The 19,308-nt window shown below is 44.7% G+C and overlaps 1 protein-coding gene and 1 long non-coding RNA gene across 2 annotated transcripts in view; both read right to left on the reverse strand.

Annotated features, from left to right (window-relative positions):
• Positions 1-19,308, reverse strand: part of LOC142583511 (ovochymase-1-like) — a 49,796-nt gene that overhangs the window by 13,580 nt on the left and 16,908 nt on the right. The window contains exons 8-14 of the mRNA XM_075694000.1: positions 16,735-16,864; positions 15,555-15,668; positions 12,737-12,792; positions 8,258-8,416; positions 6,923-6,985; positions 5,936-6,102; positions 173-239 (exon numbers count right to left, since the gene is read on the reverse strand). Coding sequence (XP_075550115.1) covers positions 173-239; positions 5,936-6,102; positions 6,923-6,985; positions 8,258-8,416; positions 12,737-12,792; positions 15,555-15,668; positions 16,735-16,864 — 756 coding nt within the window. The remainder of the gene's footprint in view (positions 1-172; positions 240-5,935; positions 6,103-6,922; positions 6,986-8,257; positions 8,417-12,736; positions 12,793-15,554; positions 15,669-16,734; positions 16,865-19,308) is intronic.
• Positions 10,034-12,523, reverse strand: LOC142582489 (uncharacterized). The gene is made up of 3 exons (XR_012828448.1): positions 12,417-12,523; positions 11,106-11,149; positions 10,034-10,110 (listed from the first exon to the last, which is right to left on the reverse strand). It is a non-coding gene; the product is annotated as an uncharacterized LOC142582489 (long non-coding RNA).

The raw sequence follows: 19,308 nt of genomic DNA on the forward strand, positions 1-19,308 counted from the left end.
TATAGCAAATGTTTCAGGAAGCAGACATCACCGTTACTCGCTACCGATCACACTTTCTCTGTTTTCCTTGCCAACGAATGACGTCAGCTCAAAACGGAGGCATTCGGAAAATTACACCGCACTGAGTCTTACCTGTTCTTGTCTATACCATACGCTCGAAATTTTTACAAACCTGCAGTTCAAAGCTGGACTGTCGGTTGCGTTTCCTTGAAACGCCGAGTCTTCGTCTTTCCTGTCCCCTGCAGTGAAGGAAAAGTTGAAAAAAGAAAAATTAAGCATTATAGTTCATTATGCGCGAGTGCCTATTGGAATGTTCTCTATGACTGATGCGATTTCTATGACCCATACATGGGACCGCAGATTAATATGCCTAACCGACACATTCCACCACTCAGAGCATAGGCAGTTTTACTATTTTACGAGACAAGATAGTCAACATTAACTGTGGACTGCAAAGCTTCTGCAGTAGTAATGTTTCCACGGCTACCTTTATTGTCCCTGACGTACTGTGTAGGCTGCTTGGAATGATACAAGCTCCGTATCCACTCGCAAAAACAAAAAAAAATTCCAACGCTAAAATTGTCCATAAGAGCAGATTCCAACCAATCGTGATAGCGGACATAGTGGTAAATGGCCGCGTTCGAAGCAGCATGCTGCTGCATTCGAGTGCGGTTGTTATTAGTGAAAGCGGCCAGCCATTGGCTAAGAGCACTTACGAGACAATAGCTTCGTGATTTCGGGCCCTGTTTAGTAATCTCAAGTTGCTCAAGTCCCCCTCTCTCTCTCTCTCTCTCTCTCTCTCTCTCTCTCTCTCTCTCTCTCTCTCTGCTCTTGTGTGCGTGTTCGCGTGTAAGTTCCAATTTCGGATGCCAGCGCGCAGGCGTTCACAGGCACAGTCCGTTCGATAATAAATAAAATTTGATATCAAACTAAGCTGAAGAAGGCTCAACAAGACAGCTCGCTTATGCTTAGAAAACGAAAATGCGCAAGTGCGGCGTGCCTCCCAAGTCGATGGCGAACGACAGGCAACCCGCCAAGTGCGCCTTCAGACCAGCGCTGTCGACCGAGAGGGGCGTCCTGTCTTGCAGCCGGTACTCGAGGCAGCCTGCGTCGGTCACGGACACCAGCAGCTTGTCGGCGTCCACGCTCGTGTGCCGGAATCCCAGAGCGCTCTCAGCCACGGCCACGCAGCACGCCGCCTGCTGCACCAGGCTGCGGCCTTGTACCGCGCTGCGCAGCTACACCGTAGGGACAGTGGTGGTCAAATGTGGCATATAATAATCCAAGGCGGCTTGTATTGAGGCAATGTCTGTATATGTAGGTACCTCGGATTACAAGTCTTATTTGGAAACTGGAATCGGGCATGTTATTATTCCCGTTGACCACTACACGTGAGCCCGTGGTTCCCAAACATTTAACCATCACAGACCTTTGACAGCTGTACGAATAAATTAAAGACGTAGGTTGCAATTCAGTACGTTGTGTTGTTTCTTCCGCAAAAAAAAAATATTTAGCAACAAACACATATTGGATGTTTGAAACTGCAACATTATGCTTTTTTGTCGTTTTATGTTCATAGGGGAAATCTGGTGCTCACTGATCTGTCATGCTATAAGTGGGCTATGTTGACGTTCAGTCGAACCAAAAAGCCGAAAGGCCAACGTTGTATTTCTTTGTTCAGGATTTGATCTGCTCACACAGATCTCTTGCAGATCAGTCGTCCCAAGTGGCATAACAGTCGTGTTGACAGATTTGTCACCATTCGGAACTTCATATATCTGTCGTCCAGACTTTCCAACCGCCCTTTAAATCGACGACACGCGTTATTGACGACTGTTCAGTGTTACGATCTCGAGTCACTAAACGCTGTCTTGCTCCGTGGCATCGCGGACAAAAATTGAAGTCGCAGACAAAAATTGAATTTTATAGTCTGTTCGGGTTCGGGTTCAGGTTTCTGCACGTATTTAAGTTCAGCTCAGGTTCAGCGCCAGAGCAAAATGCATTGGTTTGAACCGGTTTCAACTGATTCACACAGGTTCATAACGGTTAAAAATTAGGCAGTATTAACAGCTTCAGAAAAACCCGTTGTCCAGCCTCGCTCGCAAATTTATTTGAACAAAAGAAAGTTTATTTTTACCCTATATAAGGTGGTGGGACCAATGTATCGAGGTCTGTCTCAAAAGTTAATGCTGTGAGTCAGCAAAAAAAAAATCACACATAGGCTCTAACAAAAAAAAAAAAAGAATACAGTTGATGGCAGCAGCCGCAGTGGCAGCAAGATTAGAAATGATAAGAAACTGAGAAGACATACACTCAAACATGCAAACATACGCACACAAAACATACAAACAAGCAGGCAAACAAGCAAGGAATTTGCAGTCTCGCTGTCATAAGTGCGAAAGGTCATGATTTCTACTAATAAATGCTGTCCGTTTTTAGCCCCTCCGTCTCTTTCTTCTTTTTTCCGCTTTTTACCCGTTCCGTCGTCTATGAGGTTTCGCCATAATGTACAAAACCGGCTAGCCCAGCTCCGAACTCTTATACAAATTCGAGATTTTCGGAAAAAGGAATTGATACGGATTCAGTGACTTAGATAATAAGACTTACTCTTTACGCCAAATGCATTCACATGTTTTTTTTTTTCGAATCGGCAAGGTTGCGACGGTATTCTGAAAGTTATTGAAAAATATAATGCAAGAAAGCAGTCCGAGGAGGGAGTTTGCTTGAGATAACATGCAGGCATGAGATGCGAGACCTCAATTGGCTCGAATTACAGGGTAGGCGCAGTAGTGCCGGCTGAATTCGGTTAATTATTTTCTACAGACATGCCTTCTCAAACCATTGAAGCTCATTTAAGTATGTCTACGAGGTATTCCCCAAAAGTTTAAGCAGTGAATCAGGAGGAAAGTGGGAGAGGGTGTAGCAGTGCCGCTCTCTCCGCTCAAAGGGATCCGGTAGATCTCTAGTACGCTGCAGACGGGAAACTGACCTCAGAACACGGACAAAGGTAACGGTCCATAGAAAAGGACCCTTTGCGCAGGCTAACAACTGATTTATATAAGAACTCACAAACATACAAATACGCTGGAAGGCATCGTAAAAGGCTTAGAAAATTTGGAAGACGCTTAGGCTTCGCTTTTAAGAGTGGAACGCGATAGCATTCAAAGATCTCCGACTGCTTCTCACGCTTCCCGGCAACTGCAGCTTATGTAACCCTAATGTTTACGTGGAAAGGCCGGTGGCGAATGCTATGCACGAAGGCGAGCTTTCTGGTAGAAACGTGGCGTCTTGCGTGGGCCGAGGATGCGCGGAGGCGAGCGCCATCTGCATGGTGCTGCAAGGAACCGGGCGCGCCGTTCTATAAATCATTTTATGAATGGTAGAAACGCTGGAAAAGGCGTTTGTGCTTGAATTTTCGCTTAACAGAATTATGTTTTCTCGTGTATTCAAATTACAGCTCGACGCTATCATGTCTGTAGGTTGTGTGTAAGTCGCACTTTACAATTTTTCTGACGCATTTTACTTTGGGAAATTCAGTTAGTTCAGTAACGTCTCTGCGCTACACGGAGGGCCTCCGTGATTGGTTACGCGTGGTACGGAATGACTTTTCGCGAAAAAACGGTCAACCGTGGACGCGGGACACTTACACCGGGTTTTCTGCGACAGGGAGCCCTTAACACTGTCGCGGTAAGACACGAAGACACGCGTGTGCTTCGGGCGCATCGTCAACTCCGCGCTCCAGGATCAAAAACGGTGGAACGAAAAATAAAGTGACATCATATCCGGTAAAAAAATGAAGTGACGTCATTTCTGCTGTCAAAGGCGGGAAATATATTTCTTTAAATTGAATTATGGGGGGTTTCACGTGCCAAAATCCCGATCTGATCATGAGGCATGCCGTAGCGGGGAAATCCATAAATTTAGACCACGAAGTGCAGCCGCCGAGGCCGGGATTCGATCCAGCGACCTCGCACGTGCTTAGCAGCCAGATACCATAAATATATATTTACGTGGCCTGCCTTTGGAGCATTGTTTTCAACTGCCCCACAATTCGACACGATGGCTCTTTCGAGCTTTTAGCACGCAACGCGGTGCAGCGAAACGCCAGTCGTACCGCTGTCGCACCCACGCACAGAACATCGCTTCTTTGCGGACCGAAGAAAGCTGCTGAGTGCTGGAGGAGTCATTGGACGTCAAGTCCGTCGGCCAGCGCAGGCGAACGAAGACAGCCAAGTGAACAATTGCTTGGTGGTCGTAACTGCCTACGTTTGACTGAATACGTTGACAGACGATGCAACACACCTCGCAAACACAATGTCACCACAATTCATGCAAACGTTGACAAGGAAACAGCGAAACACGTGAGCGTGCCTTCTATGCACACTACAAGATCTGCATTGCAGTGAATGTGCTCCTTTTTAGTGGCCGTTCAAAAAGTGGAACTTATTGTTAATGATAATGTGATAGAGTGTTGTATTTTTTCTTCACGACATGTATGTAAAATTGATTGGGAATTTTATTTTCATTGAATAAAACCGAGTTGCGTCACATGCTTTATAAAAAACTTTCTTTCTTTTCTTTCCTTTTTTTCTTTTTTTTTCTTTTCTTTTCGTTTCTTAAGGAATGCTTGTTTCCTCCTCACCTAGCCACGCTTCAATCGCTGCTCCCATAATCGCCCTTGCTGACGTCAACGACAATTGGTTGTCGACCACCATCCACCCAAATTAAGCTTCGCGACTCATTTGAATTGACCTTGCTTAGGCCGGCAACCGCACTGCTTACAATAGAAACCCAGACTGCCACTCAGTTCAGTTCCTGTTCGGTTCATCAACCTGAATTTAGTGCAGGAGATAGCATCGCTTTCAATCAGGGCCTCATGGAAATATTCACAGTTGCATTTTGGATGCAAATGACTCACCGATATTCGCGAAAGTGGTTTTCCGGCGTAGCACAGCTCGAACACAATGAAATGTCGAGTTAAGCAGCATTGATTTATGCCTGAAAAAGAAAAGAAGAAGAAAGAAGGCATGAAGGGGGAAACAACCCTGATAAAGATTACCTATATATAAGCTGATAGCTCACTATTCGTGGTCCACCCAGTAACCTAAAGAAGACATTAAATTTACTAAGATTATATACTAAATATTATACAGATGGTATACTAGGCCTTATACTATAAATAGCCTCTAGACTGAACTTCAATACAGCACAGCATTTGGCACTATATACAGTGTTTCCGATTGTAGGTTGCCCCATGAAGCACACCGTACAATGTTTCCAACTTGTTTAAAAACCGCTTCTTAAAATAATCACTTCTCGTTAAGATTTTCAATCTAACCGTCGTATTAGAGCTGCCATAATTCACGCCTGGTCGCAATTTTTTTTTTCAGCAATCAATATGCGTATTCAGTATAAACTAATAGACGCCTCCGGCTGCAATCAAGCTGAGGCCATGGCCTCACTGTAAATGATGATCAGCGCGAGTGAACCACTGTAAAAAATATAATTTTCTTAATTTTCGTAAGGATTTACTGTGCTGAGCGACGAAACGTAAATTCATCACGTCTGTTGTAGTTGGAGAGTAATATCGGTGATTAAACATGTCAAGGGCAAATCTTTTCGGTTTCCACTCGGCAGTATCGTTCCCTGTCCTTACTGAATTTCTTTTTGAACCGAAATGAACCTTTTATGAGCATCTTTACAGTACTGTTCCGTTATTATTATTATTATTATTATTATTATTATTATTATTATTATTATTATTATTATTATTATTATTATTATTATTATTATTATTATTATTATTATTATTATTATTATTATTATTATCTGAATAGGGCGTAAGACAGTGGAGTTCTTGAGACAACAAGGTGTCGTGTAAACGCGGAGTTCCGAAGTACTTGGCTGTAGTTATGGTAGCGAAAAGTCTGTGTACCCTGAGATCCGCGAAAGCCCACGAGCAAATCGGAGGCGGCGGAGCTGCCGTCCGTACCGGCCATCTCGGAGGCGAGGCTGTCGGCCAGGGACTCGCTCGAAGAGTCCAATTCCCGGCCACCGCTGCGCAGAAGCCACTCCGGGAACTGGTCGAACACGCACACGATCCTGCACGTGGAGCACACACTGCAATCACATGCTCTGGAGAAGACGCGGTTATAGCGAAGCTTTTAACTGAACAGAAAAAGATCCGACAACGTCTAAGGAATTCCTATGAGTTGTGAATGCGAAAGCAATGATGTCCAGTTGAACATCGCAGAGCGGTCCTTCGAGTTATGCACTCCTCGCGGGCAAGCGAGCGCGTCGAGGCGATTGGCGCTTTTTGATTGGCGCATTTAGAACGCAGGCGAGAGCTTGTGCGGACGAGGAACGCGCGGATAACACGGGCTTCCGAGATCGAGAGTGACGTGGCGTCGCAGCGATGCCCTCTCCCCCTCACGCAACACCTGGCTTCCTACCGGGGCAGCAGATGTTCCCTTTCACCCACTCTGCTCCGTCGAGGCACACTCGCGACGTGGCGTCACAGCCAATGGGAATTTAGGTGTTTCGCTGCTACGGATGGCAGACACCGTATTTTTCGCTCAATGGGCCATGTGACGCTTTCGCATCAGCATGAAAGAGCAGTCTAAACGGTGGTGAGCAATACGTATATAGAGTACCTATTGCGCGTATTTCCACATTACTGCCCAGTATAGCCCCAGTGATGACTTGTGTCTGTCAGTGCTTTGTTGAAATGTGTGGTAGCGTAGAAGGGGTGATCGAAGGGAGGAACATTAGCACTCGATGATGTTATGGCCAGAGTGTCTAGCTAGAGGCAACGAAATAAATAAGGGACGTATTTACTGGACGACAGATACATCCGACTGGTAATGATACCTAGCGTTTTATAGGAATCTCGGCTTAAAAGCAAACAGAAAAATTTTCTAACCGTTCAACCTCGATGAAGTTTGGGGCCCTGTAGACAGTGCCATGCTTCAGCGTGCTCAGCTTGCTGAAAAGAATATAGGTATGCTTTTAGTGCGCAGATCTAAGCGTAAGCTGGATCACTCAACCAATCACAGATGTTAATAACTAAAAATGTGATTTCAACACATTTGTCACACTGTATATCAAGCCTTAAGCTCCGTCTCGCGTCCAAAACTTTTATGCCAACTAGCCAGTCATGTTCCCCAAATCGTCACCTTTATTTCATTCCGATAATACATCTCTATAGATTTCCCTTCTTTTTTTCCAGGAATTCTGTAGGCTTGCTACATAGCTGGCGTTAGCTAAAAGGCAGCGATATTTTTTTTATAGTACTGACTTATTGTTGGCATTTGTTTTTATATTATGGCCGAAAACAGCCCAAACTCTGCGATGCTGCTTTTAAAAGCGTATCGCTGTACATATACCTTCATATAAAGAGGCAGTGGCAACCGTGAGTCTAAGTAGTTAACAGTTGTGTGTGTGTGTGTGCTTTAACCAGCCAGATTATTCAACAGAACAGTGAGCTCGACGTGGTAAACGATCAGGCCGCAAGGACCACGTCGGTATTTGAGGCGACATTAGGAACAACTTGTGCGTGCAGTTTGTGCATTAGAATTTAGGTGTGCTGTTATGCTGTGTAAATAAGCCTCGCAAAATGTTATCCGCTTCCTTAAGAAAAACAACCTTCCACATAAATTTACTAAATATAAGGAACAGCCTTCATATAGTTAAACATTTCTTTTTTTTTTACTTTTGCAATTCACATAAGAATTATGTGGAATTTCGTTCTAGTGAAATAGCCACTGCTGTCCGAAACTGCGTTTCACACACTTGTGCCTATTTTGTGGAACTTTCTTCCGCGCTCCGTCACTAGACCCATGTTTACAGGACATCGTCCCACGACCCGCCATGGTTGCTTAGTGGCTATGGTGTTGGGCTGCTAAGCACGAGGTCGCGGGATCGAATCCCAGCCACGGGGGCCGCATTTCGATGGGGGTGAAATGCGAAAACACCCGTATACTTAGATATAGGTGCACGTTAAAGAACCCCAGGTGGTCCAAATTTCCGGAGTCCCCTACTACGGCGTGCCTCGTAATCAGATCGTGGTTTTAGCACGTAAAACCCCCTAATTTAATCAATTTTTAATCTTCCCACGTACTCAAACATTGGTCACATGGGTCCCACTTGTAGCCGAAACCTAAGTAAAGCAGATTAAGAGTGATATACGTCGGCACACAGCCATGGAGAGAAGTCATATGTTGAAAAAACGTTTCTACGCATAGTACAGTCAACTCACAAGCAGCACTGAATGGCGGAGGTGATGGTGCCGACCTGCTGCTCGGTGAAGTCTCCAGTGACGGGCATCACCTTGAGAACGGTCCGCCTGAGCACGGATGACAACTGAAAGACCTCGCTGTGGCGAGTGTGGGCTAGCCACTTGTGACGGTGCTGTCGCCTGGGTCACCCAGACAGAATAGTTGTGGAGGCGTGGGTACATACGTTTATAACGACAATCCGCGAAGCCACTGCCCACGGTGTGGGCCATCGTTAAGCTAACACACGAGTGTAGAACACGTACAAGTTTTTTGCTCTGGAAAGTGAGCATTTGCCTGGCTCTTCAGCAGACTGGCTCTTTTTGGTCGTTGTGGCGCCTTTCTACACGGCAGCAGAGCAGTTAATTGATATACTGGCACTTGCAGCTGGCACTTGCAGCTAGACCGTCAGCGGAATAGGAGCCGCACGTGGGCGTGTTTCTTTTCACAGTTGACCGTACACCGTATATGAGCGAGACAACAGTTATGCGTGTTAAGGAAAACAGTTGTGTGTCCATCTAACCATTTAGCAGAAGCGGATGCCACATCACCAAATATGGTGCCTGGAGCTCCAACATGAAACCTCAAAGACGTGGTCTGACACATACTTGCGACATCCCTATCCGAAATACAATGACGTTTGCATTCTTTTTAGACATGGCGTTGCGTATTGCAGACAATCATTACGACATCTGGTGAACAGATCAACGGGCGTGAAAAAAAGCCCCGCTTTTGAGATTACATGTCAACAAAGTGTTTCCTTGTCTGCAGCCGTCATTGAAAAGTATTATTATTTTACGGTAAACTTGACCTCATTCAAAATGTGGAGTGGAAGGTCACCTGGAGCGTGGTGCTGACTTTCCGGGTGCTTGCTATGTTCTTCTAATCTGGTGAACCATAAAATATTTTGTTTGGATCCAATGACACTTGTATAATCTTTTGAAGTTATTTTTGGTGGGGTGAATCATAAACAAAATGTTTCATTTACGTTAAACGTGCGTCTAGCATTGCGCGTACAAAAACATGGCAAAAAGAAGGAACACGATTACACACGCGGAGCGCATGTTTTTATCCATGTTTGTTGCGCCCAATGCTACACGTTTATAATAGAAGGCCAACCTGCCCAAGTTGAAAACCTACTGACGTTAAATGTGTTTCACGCGTCTGAAATGTTGAATGCAATGCACGCAAGCAAAAATTTCTTCACTCCTCAAAACCAGGGAACAAAGCCACTCCTAATTGCCAGCACCGGCAGAGGGTTTGACAAAAGACTAGCGTGGAATGGCAGGGGGCGAAACAATCGTGGCAAGCTTTGTGTGACAAAAGTATGACTCAGTCTTTTTAATGGTCGGGCGAACACTCGTGTTGAAAGCAACAGCGCACTCCTTCCGAATACAACTGCGCAAAACTTTGTTCAGACTCCTCTCTTTGTGAGAAAATTCTTTCACTCCATTCTCTGCACGCGCATTCTGTTCAATCAGTTTGCTTCCATTTATTTCCTTTCTTCTCCGTCGTTGTTAAGGGGCTCTACATCGATGTGGAGGCCTGCACGAGAGTGATCATATATATGTCGACGCACAGAGTAAGAAAGATGGAAGCTTAAGCAAGTATGCGGCACCCCCAGAAGACGTTCGAGGAAGCTTGTGCTGACAAACACTCACTAAAGAACAATTAATAGCTATTGACGCGTTATATACTGAATTTTCCAATGGAGACAGCCATTCACATAACAGCAATGGCTCTAGACAGCTCACCCGTGTGGCAGAAGAGCGAAGAACGTGAGTGGTGCATCCTGGTTGCACAGGTCCAGCAGTCGTCTCGGAAACACCTCGATGGGCTGCGAGGCATACCATGTGGATCGCCACAATGGCAACGCATGCGCTACAGTGCCACCGACACAGGATCGACGTTCGCGCATAGCGTCGGGTTTCTCGCGTATCTACCTCGGTGACCTCAGTGAGTGCATGCATGGAAGGCGCGCGTACGATAGTGCTGTTCTATCATATCTTAGTTGATTAAAAAGCAATTTCATAGCACCATATGGGACGTTGATACGTGACAGCATGCCCTGGCATCAGCGCCAGCCATTTAAAAGTGCGATGGTGTGAACGCATGTGCCTCGACATCGTACGTCCCTCGGCGTGACAGCGCCGCCTGGTCACACTCGAGCGCAGCCTATAACGCCTAAGCATGGCGTAGGCACTTTCACATCAAACTCACATTATGTGGAAACAATAAGTGCGGAGGTAATGCTAGAAGACCTTCAGGTGATGCCTTCAACTTAAGTTATCGACGCCTCTCGCAAAAGCGCAAATAAAGGTCTACCCTCATGCACCTCGTGATCAGCAGGTAAAGGTTTCCACGCATTTCGCCCTGCCTGTCGACGCGTTTTTCTCCAACGTATGAGGTATAATGTTTCCCGACAGACAGCTACAATTCAAAAGCCGTTATAGGTTGCCCTTTTTTTTTATTTCAGGCAAGAGTTCACTATATACTCTTGGTGTTGCCTCTTAATCAAGCCGCCACTTTCCATTCCCTGATATAGCACCATTCTCAGCAACGGAGCAAGGGCGTAGGTGAAAATGCGAAGAATGCTGTGGGCGGAGCCCACTGTGTACTACTATTGCCACCCTATTAAAAGACGTGTTTACAGTTATCTCTTCTGAATCATCAGTAAGCTATTGAGAGCTGATTAGCTTTCTGCACGCTAGCTTTGGCATAAAAAGCACTTAGCACCAGGATTGTCCGTCGGAACTTCCGTGCTGCCGGAAGCACTACTAAGTTACGAAGCGTGCAAGCTGTCAATGCCTGTTCTGCACGCGTATAGCTCACCCGCTTGACGAACGGTTTGCTCTTGATGATGACTTGGGGAGGGTCTGCAAATAATGTAAATCAAATAGACAGATTTTAAACGCCGGTGAAGCGCGATAACAACAAATGATTACGTAGCCTATATTTGCGCCCCATCAAAATATTTTATGGTAAATAACTATTTCAGTAAATAAGCATTAAAAAATCGCCTTTAATCTTATGGAAGAACAATCAGAAGGTGTAGAAAAATTTTCGTTGCGTGCAAAGCTATCCGCTTCTTTTTGTTCTCGCCACCTAAATGGTGCCAATCTACAAAAACGATTTACTTTTAAAGTTTTCGCGGTATCTGAGAGGGACCAAAGAGATATAGCCCACATATAATTCTTATTGAGTGCGTACTAAAGCGCTATAATTCTATAATATTCGCACAATGGTAACAAAGCAAAGTAACACAAGGCTGTATTACACTGCAATTCAACACGGGAAAAGTCATGCATACGGGCCTTACGCATACAATTTGGAACTGTGAAATGGCGAACTTTTGTCCAGCTTCTCACATATGTAAAAGCGCATGCATGCCCAACGCAGTGCGCTTACATCTGAACATTTGCTAAAAGGAGCGCAACTAACGCTAAAACCGTACTGCCAGGAGTTTCGCTGCTCAATTCCAGCTGCACAATTTCATGCTGGCTGTGGTAAATAACTTTCACGAGACACTGAATAGCAACAGGACGGATATGTGTGTTCGCCACGCTGTGAGCTTTACTGCTGCTTTTTTAGTGTTGTCACCGGCGCATGGGTTGCGACATGTCTCAGGTAGTTAGCAACTTTGTCGCAAAAACAACACATTTCATAAAACAATACAACCATTCGACAGAGGTTGCAAACACGGAGGCTGCAACCCCTTGATCAGTGCCTCATCACACTTGCCATGGCACTGATGGCCTGGAACTACAGACATTTATCCTTGTGTGTAATATACTCATATATAATGAGTGGTATGGAGATCCCTTAGTATGTACGTGGTTAAAATTTTGTATTTTAGCGAAGTAATTGTTAACCAAAAATTTAAACAGATTAGGTTATTTTTACAATGAGGGAGTAAAAAGGGCATAGCGGTGAAACTGAACGCAAAACGACGACGAAGTGCTTTGAAATTTTCGCGAACTAAATCTGAAAATTTGAATAATGAAGTCTGTTTCTTCGCAAGGTTTGTGACTAACGAAAAAATCAAGGCCCTTGGTGCACCTCATTCTTCTCGCTCACGTCTGAAGGTGCGACGGTACTTCAATGACGTCACATCGACAGGCTTCGCAATGCTAATGTGCCTACCGCCAGGAAGCGACCATGTCGTTGACCACTGTCCCTCGCTGATTTCCGACGGAGCGTAGTCAACAGAATTCGATACAAGTCTCCCGAGTTGACTTTGCGCTGTCGTACTGCGGTCTACTTCCTTTTCGTTATTTATTGAAGCCGCCCGTTCGTTCCGTGCGTTCTCGTGGTCGTCATCGGAGCTGTCTTGTAGCATCTGTGCCAGCGAGCTCTGGTCAACATCGAGCAGAGGGTACGACTCGGCAAATTGCGCCCACGACGCGCTCGACTCTGGTCGGCTTGAGTTCGACCTTCGTCGACCACCGTAAACTGTCACCAACGTAAACACCAGCACCAAGCCCATCAGTAAGCAGGAGCAGGCTATGTAGATGACCACCTGCAAATGTTTACGCAATATGACATTGGCGTTCCACTTGGCCAAGAAGATCTGGCTGTGGAGGCGAACTAGGTATTAGTTCTTCCTACAACCGCAAGGTGAACTAATGGCGAACCGCGGTCAAGGGACACCAGATAGGCCACGTTCGCCAGGATCCCTTCCACTGGAAATCATCCTCGCTTCAACTTTGTCCTGCTTAACACGTACTGACACATTCAAACACAGTACTCCACCTAGCACCATCGAACGGAAGATGGCATTAATCGGTCCTATTCATCGGGCCCCATTACGATACTTTTTGAATGCAGCTGATAGATTTGTGATCGCTGCATCAAAGACGTACTTTAAGTAATATTCGGCTGCAAGAAACAAAGATGACTTTTTGTTCTGGCGTTCTCAGGTTCTTTTTTCTGTTTCCGAGTCAAGCACATCGTTCATTGCCCACTCATAGCGCTGAATAAGGCTTAACTACTGTAAACCTTTCTTTTAACGAACTGCGAGAACCACATAAAAGCTAATTTAGCTGAGTCTCTGCTTATTATAAGAATGTATATAACAGCCCTTTATGACAGAACAAAGCATGTGGAGAACATTTAAACAATATCTGAAGCACTTTCGGCACGTTACATGGACAAGAGGATAATCCGTGGTTGTTAGCAAGACAACACAGCTGAAGCTATAGTTTCAAATAAGTTAGCGTTTCAAAACAAAGAAAGAAGAAGTTGACGAAATGATAGTGCAGCTTGCTGTTTATAGGCTAAATAAACCGTTCAACCGTGTTGAAGCAGAGTGCAACAATATAAGAGTTGGCGCAGCTGTGCAGTATTAACTACGGGAAACTCCGTAAATTGGACTGTATGGCCTCGTATATATACACGAGTCGCCGTATCGAAAGAAAACTTGTAGAAGTGAAGGACGTTGCCTCTCACTCCGCTCCTTTAAGTGAACTATTTTTTGCGGGACGACCAATGCAAGGTTTCCGACAACGTCGCTTCGACTTAAACGTTTGTTGAAGCGAAGTTCGTTTATTTTCTGAAAACATTTACCTTCTGATATACTTCGGACAGTTGAAGTGGCTCTTCAGATATGTGCAAAACGCTGTGAGCTGTTATTTAATGCAAGAAAACAAAAGCAGCGTACTGGGCATGTCTACCTTTACGGATGCTTACGTAATGCTCCACGGCTAACACAAAGCTCGAGCCACCCCTAAAAGTGAATAAATGGCACCATACCAAGTATTTTGTCGCTCCGCACCGTTTTTCTAATGGCTATAACTGGCGGCATACTATAGTCCGCAGAGAATAACGACCTGAAAATGATAAAAAGAGTGCTGCGAAGCACCCGGCGCCGTGCTTCAAGTGTGACAATATTCAATTATTACTACGCCATGTTGGAGAACGGTCTAGGCAGTAGTAGTGTTAGCAATCAGTGTATGACAAAAATAGTGGTGTATCCCTACCGTATGTGTCAGAACATGAAATATGTACTGGTTTGTGCACTAGTGATTCGATGGTGCATGTATAGTGATGATAAGAAGGTTCGATGGATCTATAAAATGGAATAGACGTCCATCTTAAGTTCGTGGCAAATTATGGCACGTATTGAAGGTGACAGATGCGCTCCCTCGTTCATTCGAAGGCATCTGTATATATGCCTGCGGCTGAACCACCTGACAAACAATGTTAACCAAGGAAAGCTAGGAACAAATAAGAACGTAAACTTTGAACCCGAACTATACTGACAGAACATCGAGATACCTGCTCTCGTCTTATATTACAGCAGCTACGATGTGTAAACTGAGCGTTGCCCTTTATTCCGAGACAAGCAAATGTCAGCGGACGCAAAACAAGCAAAGCCGACGTCATCAAACAGTAACGATATGCTCAGTCGTTTTACTAAATCGAACTGTTCGATCAGCATTCTTTAATGATCAGTAAACAGCTGTTCAAACTAGCAGTGGCCGCTCTAATTTACCGCTGAGTAAGGTAAGGTCTGTGAGCACGAAAAGCTGCGTAGTGGGTGAGAAAGCATCAGAATGTGTGCTTTTATTCGAATTTGTCCGCGCGACCATCTTTTTTTTTTTTATCTTGCGTCACTTGCAGAAAGCTGGGAGAGTTTGCTACTAGCAATATAAAACTAGCGTCCGTACTGCGCACTTTGTGTTTGTACTACGTCTTCCTTAGCGATGTAACCTGATTTCAAAATTATATCGCGAAGAAGGAGATTCGAGGGGCCCGAATTTGTTCATTGCATGGCAAGGATCATCAATCCGGCAGCTTTTATGCATTCAGGGTTTATTGGCCAGCTGCCTGCTCATAAAGTTCAGATGCTGCGCGATGCCTGCTGTTAAGTTGATGTACCACATGCGCATGGTCATAGGTGGCGCTGGCTAATGCTGCCTAGGTCAGATATTTTACATATATATAGATACCCAAGAATATACGGACGTGAGAACAGCAGTCACCGTAATTCAGTTGGTATAGAGCATCGCACGCGTAATGCAAAAGATGTACGTCCAGCTCCCACTAGCAACAAGTTTCTTTTTTATTTTGTACTTTCATTTCCCCTTACCTTGTTATTTCTACATGTCAACTGAACAATCAATTTCCTTTTGTGATGACTCCATGCAACTATATCGCGTAATTCACAGCTTGCTTCTTACATTTTTAGCGTTGTTGCGGGAAAATACAAGTTGCACTTCATGAGCTCAATTCGCGTTATCCTGTTAAGCCAGTTTTTATGAAGATCAACAAACCACGCACCTGGTTGGTGAGAAAAAATTCGTGGAGAAGGTCTACGCCGCTCGCCTCGGCTGGGCGATCAGTGACGATGGCGATGGCTCTCTCCTTGGAGTGGTGGTCATCACCGATTACTACCTGTAATGAGTTGCCCGAATGTCAGCACTTTCTGTTGGTGCGATAATCTCGCCTGCGCGGGCGATCGGCGCTTGGATGGCCAGCGAGACTTCGAGGCAGACAAGTGCGTGTATACAGTAGGAGTGACGAACTGTGTATCTTGTACAAATGTAATATGTGACGTTATATCATGTATTTTCTCCTTTCGATAAGCAATTCCCAGTCAAAACACTTTTACTCAACTAATATATAGGTACAACTAAAATAACTTTTGCTTTCCTTAACCCGCGGTCTTAATCTTTTTGCCAAAACTAGTGCTCGCCTGTGCGGTTCATTGTGCAATCGTCATGCATGTATAGCTTTTCGTAGACATAACTGATATTACCCTGTTTATCTTTGCCTATCTTATCTTTGTTTGTCTCCTAAACAGTTGCGAATGCCTTGTATGTTACAAATTCATAGGATGTTAGAAATACACGAATTGCTCTCTAAAGAGAGCAGACAAAACGAATGTTGTGACATATTTTTTACATGCTTCTCCTTATTTAAATGTGTCTTCATTGAAACTTTACACATAGGAAAGCGTCGCCAGCGAACTTCCTACGAAAAGCCTGGCTAGTTTCAGAGCGTCGCTAGAAACGATTTCGCTTCTCGAGGTCCGAAGTCCACGTACTAATAGCACTTATACCTGCCGCCTGCAATTGGCCATCGCGGCCGCAACATTCTCGTTATAATAAGCCTGATCGACATCGTGAGTAGTAGCCACGTAGCGCTATGGAGCAGATTGTGGTTTAAAAACAAAAAAAAATAGCGCCCACCTTGCTGGGTGTGGGCCAACGGTAACTGGGGAGCGGGACCATGCGGTCGCTTGCGTTGCCGATTTCCTCAGCGAATAGTTTACCGTGTCTTAGCCGTTGCGATTCTCGGTCTATTGAGAGACCGTGGCTCACGTTATGTGGAGACCCTGGCTGTCGCCTTGTGGACAACGACATCTCAAGTGATTGGGCAAGAGGAGTGCTCAGGGCTGCCAGTGAGACCAGCACAAATGGCAGTACTGGTGAGATCATCCTGATCGGCGGGAACAAACCCTGTGGCGATGCTGATGCAGTTCGGTGGTGACTGGAGGCAGCGTCGTGACCTCTACAGCAGCGACGGTCTCGCGCGAAGTGATGATGATGATTATGATTATTATGATGATGATGATGCTGGTGATGATACTTAAACAGGGTACATACCCGCATTGGGGAATGAGCCAAAAAACCGGGTTGGTGTAGCAAACACGCAAGAAAATTTTTACAAGCGACAATAACTGCCACTTACCCTTCTTGCTATGACGGTATGTCCCAGCTAACGTTAGCCAAGGTAAAAATTAAATTATGGGGTTTTACATGCCAAAACAACTTTATGATTATGAGGCACGCCGTAATGGGGGACTCCTGAAATTTGGACCACCTGAGGTTCTTTAACGTGCACCTAAATCTAAGTACACGGGTGCTTTCGCACTCATAGGAATGCGGCCGCCGTGGCCGGGATTCGATCTCGCGACCTCGTGCTTAGCAGCCCAACACCATAGTCACTAAGCAACCACGGTGGGTCGTTAGCCAATGTGTTCAAAGAAAACGAAGATAAAAAAAAATCGCGGTGCAAAATACAATCATAAGGCTTACGGTGTTCGGTTGTAAGAGGTCTGGCGACCGAACACCACAGGTTTTAATGTTGTCTTGCTCCTTAATTTTTTTATCTTTTTTTTTCCTTTGAACACATTGGCTAACGTTAGCTGGGACGCCGTCACACGTTCAGGATGTTGATGACGACGAAGACGAAAAAGGACGCATTTTGGAGAAATCGCACACCTCAGGGATTAGAAGAAAGCGACAGTGAGAGTTAGAAATCTCATTTTGAATTTCTATCTTCCCTTTATCGTATTTCATTATGATCTAATCCATTGAATGTGTGCCAGTAATCCCATGGATAAATATGTATACCATGGGTGCACAACAGGCATTGTGTGGCACAAAATAGATTACTTCTCAGTTCATGCTGTCCATTTCTACACGCACACTTTCAGCCAGCTGTCCAAACATGGCTTGCTTTTTTACTCACCCTCCTTAATTACGCGTCATCACAATGAAGTCGGTGTCGTCGCCACAAGTGCTGCACTGTAGAGCTTGACCTGGCGTCCTTGTTCGGTAGTTGCATGAATCGCACGTATATATACATAATCCCAGGTTTAAAGGGCCCCTCTATGACCCTTCAACTGCAAGTGGTATGATTGCACTTCACCTTTATGCATTTTGACCACTAAAATGTGAGCTCAGTTTTAGTTCACATTCTTTATGAAGACCATGATCGCGAATACTTAACCATGTCAGTGTAGTCATGAGGCGAACCCCCGCAACGAGGCGGCTCCCTCGGCCGTGTCACGCATGGCTAACCACTGTGAAAGCGAGTCAACGCTGCGCGCGAAAGATATGTATAAATAAATGGTTAGTCTTGTGCAAGTAAGCAGACAGCTAAAATATCGTGATGCGATGCTATGTGAACCTAATTTGATAAAGTCTTATCTCAATATTTCTTACAGGCTATAGAGCGAGTGTACGTGCGAAGTTAGTTGGCGAAATAATGGCCCACTGCTTGTGGCTTTTATAATTATTTTGGTTTTTCGCTTTCGTGTTTGTGTACAGATTTTGTCTATGGTTGATGTGTTTTCATCGTAAAACGCCGTAAGACGAACACTGCAGCTGCAATCTCTCTTTTATTTGCGTATTTTTTATTTAACTTTTACAAGACGATTTTACTTACCTCAGGCAGTGTAGCACTCGGTGTAGCATTCTAAGCCCTGACTGGTAACGTCTGCTTTCTCATAATTTTCGGTTAGTGCCCCCATTTTCCCTTTCCGTTTCTAGGGTTTCAGTTTTTTTTAGTTATATCCCCAGGGTGTGCTCTTTAACTTGAGTAAACTGACATCTGTCCCGTAAGGATGTCCTTCGCTGGGTTATGGTGCTGTATTTTTGTATAATAAGGTCACTCAATATTTTCTTTAAAGCGATTTGAAAATCAGAGACAACGACCATAGTCAAAAAGGCGAACGTTTTCTTGATCCGGTCACACAAATGTCACAGTGGTGAAGAAGCTGACGCAGTCCACGCACTACACAAAATGATTGATAGTGACGGCTGTCTTCATGGTCGTGCAGTTAGTGGTACTATTTCTTTTGCTGTTTGTTATTTTGCTAGTACAAACGGTGGATGAAGGGAAGCAGTGAAACTTGTCTACACAGAAATATTTATTTTGCTATCAGTCAATTAGGCAGTCATCAGAAAATTTAATGTATAGGTGTCTTTGTGTTCAAGGTGTATTGGTTGTTTAGTTTTTGATGCCACAGCAGTTTCTTTCGACTCATTTTTCAACTGTTCTTCTGGCTTTTTTACATGGCTTGTGACCTCTCTTTATCGGTTCTCTTTTAAAGTTATTAATGTCGTTTTTTTGTGTATGCGAGATAAAGAAATCAGCAATCAAGTGAGCTGCCATCAGGGGCTATCTGTTTCTAATCGTTTGATTCTTCGTCATTGTTGTTTATGCCCAAAGAAACAGTAAATGTTGTCGCAATAGAATTTATAACATGTTGTGGTAACGTAACACAGAACCTTCTGCCGCTGCT

The sequence above is a fragment of the Dermacentor variabilis genome, chromosome 5, assembly GCF_050947875.1.
Source record: "Dermacentor variabilis isolate Ectoservices chromosome 5, ASM5094787v1, whole genome shotgun sequence".
Lineage (NCBI taxonomy): Eukaryota > Metazoa > Arthropoda > Arachnida > Ixodida > Ixodidae > Dermacentor > Dermacentor variabilis.